The 12,361-nt window shown below is 38.7% G+C and overlaps 1 protein-coding gene across 1 annotated transcript in view; it reads right to left on the reverse strand.

Annotated features, from left to right (window-relative positions):
• LOC126267900 (uncharacterized) overlaps window positions 1-12,361 on the reverse strand; it is a 1,063,720-nt gene that overhangs the window by 59,113 nt on the left and 992,246 nt on the right. The window contains exons 46-47 of the mRNA XM_049973211.1: window positions 10,437-10,637; window positions 1,512-1,712 (exon numbers count right to left, since the gene is read on the reverse strand). Of these exons, the coding sequence (XP_049829168.1) occupies window positions 1,512-1,712; window positions 10,437-10,637 (402 nt within the window). The remainder of the gene's footprint in view (window positions 1-1,511; window positions 1,713-10,436; window positions 10,638-12,361) is intronic.

Below are 12,361 nucleotides of genomic sequence, written 5' to 3' on the forward strand. Positions count from 1 at the left end.
AAAAAACATTGACGCTTAAATTATGCCAATAAGAATCTTAGGAAGTTCATCCTAGGCTCAAAGAAAGACTGCAAGCATATAACCTACAACTACTTCAAGTATATTATAAGTTGATGAAGGTTTCTCGGGTCTCCAGCCAGGTGGTTGATATCTCGCAACGTTTCGGGAAGTGTCATACTACCCATCTTCTGGTGAAGACTTCACCAGAAGATGGGTAGTATGACACTTCCAGAAACGTTGCAAGATATCAACGCTACCACCCGGCTGGAGACCCGAGAAACCTTCATCAATAGTTTACGCCGGGAAAGCCGACAGTCACATATAAGTTGCTGAGGAGTGTCATTCTGAACTTCATTTAAAACATAATGCGTGAAAGTAGTACCACATGCCAAAATGAAACTTATTTACAGAACATTTTCAAATTGAACCTGGACAGAAAAGAATGGTAAACTGGGGACATTGCTTCTGTGATTGTCCCTTGCAGCCAATTTGGAAAGAAATGGAAAAGCATGCTCTCAAAAATTATCTGTAACTTCTGGGAGCATGAGTATTTGCAGGTATAATATGTTGCCAAATCATTTCTGGATAACAGTAAACTGTGTGAGTCCACAGATAAATATGTTTAGCAGTGATAAGTGGCAGTATGAATAAGGATCATTTGAAAAGAAACAACCTGGAGGCTGTAAAATGAACAAATAATGAAGGGACTGTAATGCCACTGCCTATGGAAGAAGTTATGATCACTATAAGAGCACTGAAGCCCCCAAATTTGCTGCTAGAGCGACATGAAAAGAAAGGGTGTATGCACATGTGTCGGCCATATACTGCCCTCAGTGCTAAAAACAGACAAATGGAATCTTAAAAATAAGATCAAAGGATCGTAGCATGTTTCCTAACAGCAGAAGTGTGGAGAATGAAAATTCATCAAAGAATGGCACAAGTGTATGAAGAGTACAGCATGTCCATTGCAAGGGTCAAGGGATGGCACAAATAATTCAGGGAAGAACGGATGTCATTGGCTGATGACATATGAGTAGGAATGCCACACTACTTTACTATACCCTTGTCCAACAGGTAGGTGCCCTCACTATTGATGACGGTTATGGTGGCAACCACTGCCCCACATATCAGACCAAGTGTTGAAATTGCAACAGATGTTCAGTGCTCTCTGTTCATTTGTGTCACTCTTTGATGAATTTCTGTTCCCCACATGCCTTCTGTTGACAGAAAATACACTACCCCCTTTGCCCTTCTTTTGCAGCCCTCATTTCTCCACTTTCAGCTCTACTGAGTGCAGTGGATGGTCGATGCATGAAAATGCTCGCTGTACCGTCACGTGGGTGCGCAGCCGCATCCCTATGGCATCGAGTCTGGGGCCTCAGCGGTCTTAGAAGGACCACACTTTCTTCCACAGGCAGTGGCATTACAATGCCTTCAGAGGTTTCATTTTACAGCCTCCCGCTCATATCTTTTTGATTGACCCTAATACTAGAGGTTTAAGATCTGCTCACCTTTCTCGATGATAAGAGAGTGGCAGTTGCCTTGTGACTTGAGCCGGTATTGATCTCCAGATTTTATTATTTCTCCATCTTTCATCCAAGTAATCACTGGTTCTGGAGTCCCTGTTACTTCAACTTCCATTACCACTCTGTCGCCAACTTTGACCACCTGGGCTTGCAAACGTCGACCAAACACAGGAGGGAAGACAGTTTCTGCCAACACAGAGCACATAAATTACAAATCAGGTTATTGTTGTACAAAATTATCTCATAAGGGTTGAATGCTAATGTCAGTGCACAAAACACACACAAAAAAATAATATTCCCCTGAGCATTACTGATATCTTCATAAGGTCACTACTTTGTTTAATAACCTTTTATTGCAGAAGAATCTACATCTATATTCTGCACACCACTGTGAAGTGCATGGCAGAGGTGGTGTTAATTATTTGTAGTCCATGCTGTTAATGAGTCACTGCTACATAGTGGCTAATCACAGACCCATCTAACTGGCTTCTGAATGCACTCCACTCCACTAACTTCACCAGCTGTTTCAGTACATATGCCACAAGGATTGTCTCTCTTTCTCCTCCCCCAGCACCAGCTTCTCTGAATAGCACAGGTGGTAACTGACCTACAAAGGCCCCCTGTCCTAGACCTCCACTACTCCCAACCCTCAACTGACTCCATATCCAATAACTTATCATCACCTTTTACTCTCCTGTCATTTTTCACCTCATTCCTAATCTGTCACAATACTGTACACCCCATGCCCCTTTATTTCTCCCTCTCTCTCTGTTACACACACAGATACTGTTGCATCCCCTCAGTTTTGTGCTTTGTTATATAATTAATATGTCATTTGGCATGCTCTGTTCAAAATCTATGTCTGCTCCCTCCAGTCACCAGTATTTCATTATAACTTCCTGTTCCAAACATCTCTCATCACAGCCACCACAATCCATTCCCCTCTGGCTTATAAACAGACAACACTACTGTGAATTTTGTGCCATACTGTGTCCACACATATTGGGCACATGTATCAGGTCCATGTGCATGTATGCACCTGTGAACACTTGGTGTATGTGTGTGTGTGTGTGTGTGTGTGTTCTCATAGAGATACTTGAAACATTAACCATGTTTGGATAAGGCCTTCACAAACTGCTTCATAATGCTCATGTATAGAGGGGTATTAAATTTTTTCTGCCTCTACAGATCCTTCGAACAAAAATGAGAAAAACCAAATAACTTGTCATAGTAGTTATATACTATCTAGAGCAATGATTGCCAACAAAATTTTAATATCATGTCAGTGTTGTGATTCAATAAACTAAAACACACAAGAATAAACCATGTTCATTACATAAATTTTCTCCTCAGTGAACCATTTAATTCATTAAATCTCTTTCTTGTCTATATCATGGGGTTTCATGTGACATCAATGTTTCAGAACAGCAGCTTCCAAACTTTCTGCATGCTTCCTTAACTCTCTTTCTTCTCTGCTGCTACCTTTATAACAGACCACACTTTTGTAAAAACTTTTTATTCTTTAGGTGTAATGTATAGTTTTATTTTGCCTCGTGACATCCCGGAGTGCTTTAAAGTATTAAATGTAGTGAAAATCTGCATCTCGACTGTTATTGTCCTTTGAATTATGATGCTCCTCTCATTTTCTTTTGAAAGATATCTTCATTATTCCATCCTAGGTTTTCCATCATTGGAATTTAATTTTGACTTATAAATCTTCTTTGTATACAATGTTTTAAGTAGTATGATTGGTGACATGAATAAACTAATCATTTGCTTCACTAACACAGTAAAGAGCCACACAGAGTTGGATATACGAAAAATCAATTGGCACTACAGTGCAAGTCTACAAAACACATCTGGCCTTGAGTATTGTTTACAGTCACGGCATAACATAAGCTCACACAGATTTGTATACGCTTAAAGCAAGCCCTGCAGCAAGCGGTGCGTGCGCTTTCGGAGCTCTGGCAAAAGTTAAGTGTTCAGTAATAGAATAATATTAAACTTAGTGTAAATTATAGTTTTAGACAGTTAAATCAACGTTTGTGTTAGACTGTGTATTGAAGGTTTCGCGAATATTAGCGTATTTTACTCGTAAAGAAGGTTTTACTAAACGGCCGGTTTTCGTCAGTGTTTGTTTACATTTGTAGGCGTAAATTTCGTGCGTGTGTAGACCTCTTATTATTACTTAACTTTGCGCCTATAATCTTAAATACTTCTTTGGTCAATAATTAAAGACTTTTTATCGTCGGATTGTAGATTATTCAAACTTATTTGTTCATAGACTTTCCATTTGGCGTTTGTTTACTTTCAGGTAACGATTGTTTAAATTCACGTAGCTCGTTAGATTACATCCATTGTAGGTTCATTATCTTACTGATTTAAGAATATAGTTTGTTGTATTAAGAGATCATTGTTTAAATTTTATTACTGTACATTGCCATGAGTACTAAGTGTGGAAGCTGCCGTAGGAAGATAGAATCGGGTGTGGTATGTGGGGGATGTTGGGGTGTTTTTCATTGGGGCTCATGTAGCGGGAAATTTGATGAGATTATGCTTTTGGCTCTCCCATGGAACTGTAGGTTCTGTAGTATAGAAAAAAGATTCGTACAACAGGAGGAAAAGATGTGTGCCCTTCAGGCTGAACTAGATTCGGTAAAAACTGAATTAGCTAAGTTAAAGGGGGAAAAAGACTGCGGGAAATGGGAATTGGTAACAAGGAAATCGCGAAAAGGGACCAGCCATGTAGATGTTGTCGAAGTTCCAGTTATGAATAAATTCTCCTTCTTACCTGAAGTAGGAAGGGAGGAGCCAAAAACAGGAGTAGTTGAAAGTAGGGTGCAGCAGACTAAAATTGGTAACAGCATTAGGTCGGGAAAATCTAGTAATAGGAAAAGAAAAGTCTTGCTGCTAGGTAGCAGTCATGGGAGAGGTGTAGGCCAACTAGTGCAGGAGAAATTAGGAGCAGATTACCAGGTCACGAGTTTGTTTAAGCCAAGTGCTAGGCTTAGCCAGGTGATAGAAGACATAGGACCACTCTGTAGGGACTTTGACAAGAATGATGAGGTGATAGTAATAGGTGGGGCAGGAAACAGCCTGGCTAAGGATAGGAATTATGATATTAAGAGTGACCTGGATAAAATAGGAGCTGCAACAGGATGTACGAATGTGGGTTTTGTTGAGGTATTGCAGCGTTACGATCAGCCCTCGGTTAACCCTTCTGTGTGGTGAGTTAACAGAGAGTTGAGCGAGCAGCTGCTGGACGGTGCAAAAACACACATTTATACAGTGCCTGTTGGTAGCATTGGGAGATGGGGATACACTCGTCATGGCCTGCACCTAAATAGTCTAGGGAAGGATAGATTAGCTGATTTAATTGTAGGTCGTCTAAAGGGGGCCACTAGCACTCAAGGCAAAACCCCTGTGACCCGAAAGGGCATAGGGGCACCTTTTTTAGGTTGAACAAGATGTCCAGACAGGCAGCTCTTAAAGGTAAAAAAATAAATGGTTCGAATAAAGGTAGAGGAAACAGTTGTGTTAATATATTTCACCAAAATATCAGGGGATTAAGGAACAAAATAGACGAACTAATAATTTGTTTTGAGAATATTACAAATACAACAGAAGTTGATGTACTGTGCCTGTCTGAACATCATATTACTACACAAATGGAAAATGTAAATATTAATGGATATAAACTAGCAACTTATTTTTGTAGAGACAATATGGAGAAAGGAGGAGCTGCCATTTATGTTAAGGGGGAACATAGTTTTAAAAACATAGAAACCGCAAAATTCTGTGTAGAACAGCACATTGAAGTATGCGCTTGTGAGCTTAAATTGGACAGTGGTAAATTCATAATTGTGAGTGTGTATAGGTCCCCACTTGGAAATTTTCAAATGTTTCTTAAGAACCTAGATCTCTTGCTGCGTTATCTGTCAGAAAAGGGAAAACACATTATCATTTGTGGAGATTTTAACGTAGATTTTCTTAAACACTCAACCAAGAAGAACGACCTTGAACTATTACTTTGCTCTTACAATCTGACATCAGTCGTTGATTTTCCTACTCGTATTGTACAAGACAGTAGCATCCTGATAGATAACATTTTCATAGACCAAGATAAATTAAAAGAAGTAAGCATCTATCCTATTAAGAATGGGCTTTCTGATCACGATGCACAGCTACTTTCAATTCATGACTTTGCTCCATACAGTAATGTGAAAAAACAAACAAAATAATCTGCCCAATTAACCATATAACAATTCAACAATTTAAGGAAAGCTTGAAAAGGGTAGACTGGGAGGATGTATATCGGGAACCTGATGCAAATGTTCAATTTAACTTATTCCATGATAAACTTGTGGGTATATTTGAGAACAGTTTTCCTAAGAAATTAGTGAATCATAATTCAAATAAACTTGATAAAAAACCATGGCTGACTAAAGGGATTAAAATTTCTTGTAGCCGGAAATGGGAACTATACCAAGACACTAGAATAAGTCGAGATGAAGAAAAGCTCAAACATTATAAGAAATATTGTAATATATTAAGGAAAGTTATAAAAAATCCAGAAGTATGTGTGTCAAGTCTGAGATTAGCACCTCTGATGACAAAGTTAAAACAATATGGAATATAGTTAAAAGGGAAACAGGGCAACCAAGGTCACAGGACAACAGTATTACTGTTAAGCACAATGAAAAGCTTATAAATGAAAAATCACAGGTTGAAAATATTTTTAATAATCATTTTATAAATGTAGTGGAAAATATAGGCACCAGCTGCTCACCAGATAGGGCAGAACTGGTGCAAACAAATGAAATTGAAATCCTACCCACCTCACCGTCGGAAATTAAGAAAATAATAAATTCACTTAAGAATAAAAACTCACATGGAACTGATGGGGTCTGCAGCTCGTGGTCGTGCGGTAGCATTCTCGCTTCCTACGCCCGGGTTCCCGGGTTCGATTCCCGGCGGGGTCAGGGATTTTCTCTGCCTCGTGATGACTGGGTGTTGTGTGATGTCCTTAGGTTAGTTAGGTTTAAGTAGTTCTAAGTTCTAGGGGACTGATGACCATAGCTGTTAAGTCCCATAGTGCTCAGAGCCATTTGGAACTGATGGTATCTCCAATAGAATACTAAAATCTTGTCCACACCTGATAAGTCGAGTTCTTAGCCACAAATGTAATAGCTCATTGAATCAGGGAATATTTCCTGACAGATTGAAATATGCCATAGTTAAACCCTTGTATAAAAAAGGTGACAAGACAGACGTCAACAATTATCGTCCTATTTCACTTCTGACATCCTTCTCAAAAGTGTTTGAAAAAGTAATGTAGTCAAGAGCAACTTTACACATTAGTGGGAATAACGTTTTAACAAAATGTCAGTTCGGTTTTCAGAATGTGTTTCAACAGATAGTGCTATACACGCTTTCACTGATCAAATTTTAAATGCTCTGGATAGTAGAACATCACCAATTGGGATTTTCTGTGATCTCTCTAAGGCTTTTGATTGTGTGGATCATGAAATCCTCTTAGATAAGCTGAAGTACTATGGAATGAATGGTTCAGTACACAGATGGTTCACTTCATATTTAACTGGTAGGATGCAGAAGGTTGAAACAGTAAACCCACATAGTACACAAAGGGAATCAGATTATTCAGACTGGGGATGTATCAAGAATGGGGTACCACAGGGTTCTGTCTTGGGGCCTTTATTGTTTTTAATATATGTTAATGACTTGCCTAGCTCAGTCCGTCAGTTCACCTGATGATGGCGACATGTTTGATCGCCGAAATATTGTGCCCGTTGGACACTATAGACCGGCAGTACACCCATGGATATTTTGATTAAGAAAGAAGGTATTTATTGCACAAAAATGTGTTATCAGAATAATGTCTGGGGCTCATCCAAGATCATCTTGTAGACAATTATTTAAAGAATTAGGGATATTGCCAGTAGCTTCACAATATATATACAGCCTAATGAAATTTGTTGTTAGTAACCCAGATCACTTCAGAATTAATAGCACAGTCCACAGCTACAATACTAGGAGACAGGGTGACCTTCACTACCGTTCATTGAATTTGACATTGGCACAAAAGGGGGTGAATTATACTGCCACAAATATTTTTGGTCAATTGCCAAACAATATCAAAAGTCTGACAGACAACCAATCGGCATTCAAAAGTAACTTAAGGGAATTCCTGAATGACAACTCCTTCTACTCCATAGATGAATTTTTAGACATAGGCCAAAGAAATACAGTAAGCATTAACAATTGTACCATATATAAGACTAACAATGATTATTTGGAATAAATGAATCTTGTGTACTTTGACACGTTCCACATCATTACGAAAGAATCGTGTTCATGATCCATGGAACAAGTAATATAACTAACTAACTAACTTACAGTCATGGCATAACATAAGCTCACACAGATTTGTATACGCTTAAAGCAAAATGGTAAATTGTTAGGAACAAACAGGATTTGGGCAATAAAAACTTACTTGTCTACACCACTTCCCATCAAAAATTCCACTTATATTATGTTACAACAGAGAGAAGTAACTCTAAGCCTCAGTGAACAAAGTGTTCTGAGGGTTGAGATAAAGTATGATACTCTCGATCGGAGTCACATTGTGCCTCACTTTCGGAGGAAGTTTCCAAAGAGCAAATCAAAGCCTGATGTTCTCAAGCTGCAAGAAACTCTCGCCAATATCTTAATTGGATTCCTGAGATGGGACTGCCCTCAGTCTTTTAGAAAATTTGCTGTTAACTAGTATTCACAAATTTAAGATTGTGGCACGTAATTCTGCCACCGTCATATGAGGTCTGTTCAAAAAATTCCAGGACATTCGTAACTTTGCGTCTTTGGTGTGCTGGAGTGAAATGTAGTTGGCATCCCTGCACATGCCTGTATTTAATGTGTAATTGCTGGAAGTTTCATTATTCTATGTCTGTTAGTTATCGTTCGGTGCTGCATTGAGTAAAGTGTTGTGTGACACACACTGTGAATTTCGAGATGGCAGAGGAGCAACACATCTGCATTAAATTTTGCTTGAAAATCAAGAAAAACTTTACAGACAGACACCAAATGATGCAGGGAACCTATAATGATGAGTGCTTAAGCTGTATTTGGTGTTACAATGGTTCACATGGTTTAAAAATGGCTGGATCAAAGTTAAAGACAACTGTCATTCAGAATGCCCTTCGATGTCTACCAATGATTCTCATGTCAGGAATGTCAACAAAATTGTGTGTGCCAATTGAAGACTGACTGTCTGAGAGACTGCAGAAGAATGTAACATTTCAGTTGTCATGAAATTCTAACAAAGCACCTTAGTATGCATTGTATTGCCACCAAGTTTATCCCATGGCTCATGAGTCAAGACCACGAAGATCTTCACCTCACAATCTATAAAGAGCTTTTGAATTGCACAAAAAGAATGAGACATTCCTTAAGAGAATCATAACTTGTGACTAGACATGGGTCTAAAATTATGATGTTGAGACTAAGGTTCAGTCTTAAAAATGGGTTGGGAAAGATGCTCCAAAACCACAAGAGCTTTTCAGGTTATGTCAAATATAAAAGCCATGCTGATAGTTTTCTTTGACTTTAAACAATTAGTTAGTTCATCATGAATTCGTGCCACAGGGACAAACTGTTAATTGATGGTACTATTGGGATATGATGTGATGCCTTTGAGAAAATGCGAGACAGAAATGGCCATAAATGTGGCAAGACAATTCATGGCTCTTGCCACATCCCTGGACTATTGCACAAAAAATAAAATCACTGTGCTGCCTCATCCACTGTAGTCTCCAGACCTGGCCCTGCAGACTCTTTTTGATTTCCAAGCTGAAAACCCCATTGAATGGATGAAGATTTGCAACAATACATAAGATAAAAGAAAATTTGCAGATCGCGTTTTGTGTGATCCAGCAGTAGGCAAACCAAGACTGCTTCTGGAAATGGAAACAGAATTGCGATTGGTGTATCAATTATGGAGGAGAGTATTTCACAGGGACCATGCACAATAAGTAAAAGGTAGGTGTAGAAACATGTTGTGGACATATTTCCGCAATTTTTTGAACACACCTCTTAGACTTCCAAAAATACATCTTTCATTGAATTATAAAACACTAAAATTCCATCTACTGGTTCTTTGGTGTACTACAAAACTAACAGCACCATCTAATGGTTCTTTGGTGTAGTAGGCACCCAAACTACCAAGCTGAGCACCAATTTTAAATAAAATTTTAATTCTGATATTTTTTCCACATTCTGATATTGATGAAATAGAGCCTAAATATTGCCTCTAACTACGCTCAAGTTACCTGTAAAACCTCATGAAAATTCATGTAGTAGTTTTGCAGATTAAATCAGACAACAGACAACAGAAATTCAGGTTGGAATATCAACAATATTAAGAAAATGATAGACTGCCACTCACCGTAAAGATGAATCTTTTGGGTTGCAGACAGGCAGAATGAAAAGATTGTTACGTTTTTATCTTTTGACCAAAGCCTTCCTCATAAAAGAAAACACACACAGTCATACACGAAAGCACATCTTTTCACACATGACCACTATCTCCAGCAGTCCAGACCAAGCTGCCAGAAGTATGCATGAGGTCTGCTTACTTGTATGAATTTCTGTGTGTTTTCTTTTCTGAAGAAGGGTTTGGCCAAAAGCTAAATGTGGAACAATCTTCTCACTCAGAACTGGGTGGAACTCAAGGTATCATCGTTACGATGAGTAGCAATCTATCATTTTCCTAGCATAGTTTTGGAGATTATTGTGTTCAGACAGATGGACAGACATAGCAGTTTTACAGTTTTATTTATTCTTGCTAAGAATGGCGTTTGAGTTTATCCATGAATACATTTCAGGTTTACTTACTTTTAACAACAACATCAGCTGTACTGCTGGCAGATCCAGCCTTATTTGAGGCAGTGCAGGTATACCTGCCAGCATCCTTCACACCAACATTCTTGAGTTCTACACGAGCTTTATTAAGTTTCCAAGATATATTTACAAAACCTTCCTTGGCTGTAAGTGGCTGACCATTCTTCGTCCAGCTCACCTCCGGTTGTGGATAACCTATAAAATAAGCATTTGAATTAATAAGATGCAAAAATAATCACACACTGAACTACTGTTGCAGTGATATAATGTTGACACGATATTAGAGATCCAGCAATACTATCCAAATCAAATGTCTTATGCAAATCTCTGCCTCATGTTCATCACTGGTGGTGATATAGACATGCATATCAAACTGGGTCCTGCTGGGTATTTGCTCAGCTCATAAAGAAGATCTTAATGCCTTGCTCGCCAATGGAGGTGTGACTGCTACTTAAATATGATATTTCTACACGATAAATGATGGCAGCCAAAACAGTTGCAGGATAAAGATTTATTAAAATTCTTGACCAAGGTTTCAGTATATATAAATATATCTTCATCAGAAGTAAAATATCTCAAATTACATCCTGCAATGGATGTAATTTATCGTGAAGAATTTCAACAATTGCTGTTTCAGCCATGTTTAAAATCTTGATATTTCTACATCTTCATCTATACTCTGCAAACCACTGTGAAGTGCGCAATGGAGAGTATGACCCATTGCACCAGTTATTAGCGTTTCTTCTGGTTACATTCACTTACGGAGTTCAGGAAGAATGATTGTTTGAATGCCTCTGTGCGTGCTGTAATTATTCCAATCTTATCATTACGATACCTATGTGACTGATATGCATGGGGTTATAGTATACTCCTAAAGTCATCAGTTAAAGCCAGTCTTTGAGTCTTTGTTAGTAGACGTTCCTAGGCTAGTTGACAGCTATCTTCAAGAGTCTTCCAGATCAGTCCCTTCAGTATCTTTGTGACACAGTCCCATGGATCAAACAAAGTGTGACCATTAGTGCTGCCCTTCCCCGTGCAGTCCCCAGAACTCTTCATAACCCTTTAGCTCTGAACCATGTGGAAGGACTGAAACAGGGACTTCAAAGGTTCTATGACAAACTAGGCTTTGACTTTCTGGACTTGGACCATAGGGTTGAGAACTGGAGAGTCCCCCTTAATGGGTCAGGTGTGCACTGCACGTTACAGTCTGCTAATCAGGTAGCTGACTGTGTGTGGGGTGCACAAGGGTTTTTTAAATTAGGCCAGTCTCCATCCAATACAGATAACAATAGCTGTATGAAACCCAGAAGACCAAAAGAAATGCCTCTCACAGGTGAGAGTATTAAAATCCTAATGGTAAACTGCAAAATCATTTGCAGTACAGTGTCCGAGTTAGAAGCGCTCCTGAAAAGCAGTGACGCTCATATAAAACTAGGTAATAAAGTTGTTTGAAAGCTGAAATTGATAGCCGTGAGATTTTTCAGGAAATCAGGAGTGTATATCGAAAGGATAGACAAATGGTAAATGGATGTGTTGTAATTGCCAGAGAAGACAAGAAACTCAAATACACAGAGAAACAAATAGAAGCTACATGTGAGACTGGGTAAGCACAGTATCGAGGGTAGACATAAAATGATAATTGGATTCTTCTGTCACCCACCAGTCATCCCATGATGTAACCAAAAACTTTACAGAAAGCCTTAGTTCACTTGTACATAAGCTCCCCAATTATGCTGTTATCATTTGTGGAGACTTTAATCATCCAATAATCAATTAGGAAAATTAGTTTTGTTAGTGGGAATGTAGTCGAAATAAGTTGGGTGATACTGAGGCAATTAAATTAGGAAATGAGAACCTTAAAGTAGTAAAGGAGTTTTGCTATTTGGGGAGCAAAATAACTGATGATGGTTGAAGTAGAG

The sequence above is a fragment of the Schistocerca gregaria genome, chromosome 4 (genome assembly GCF_023897955.1).
Source record: "Schistocerca gregaria isolate iqSchGreg1 chromosome 4, iqSchGreg1.2, whole genome shotgun sequence".
NCBI classification, from domain to species: domain Eukaryota; kingdom Metazoa; phylum Arthropoda; class Insecta; order Orthoptera; family Acrididae; genus Schistocerca; species Schistocerca gregaria.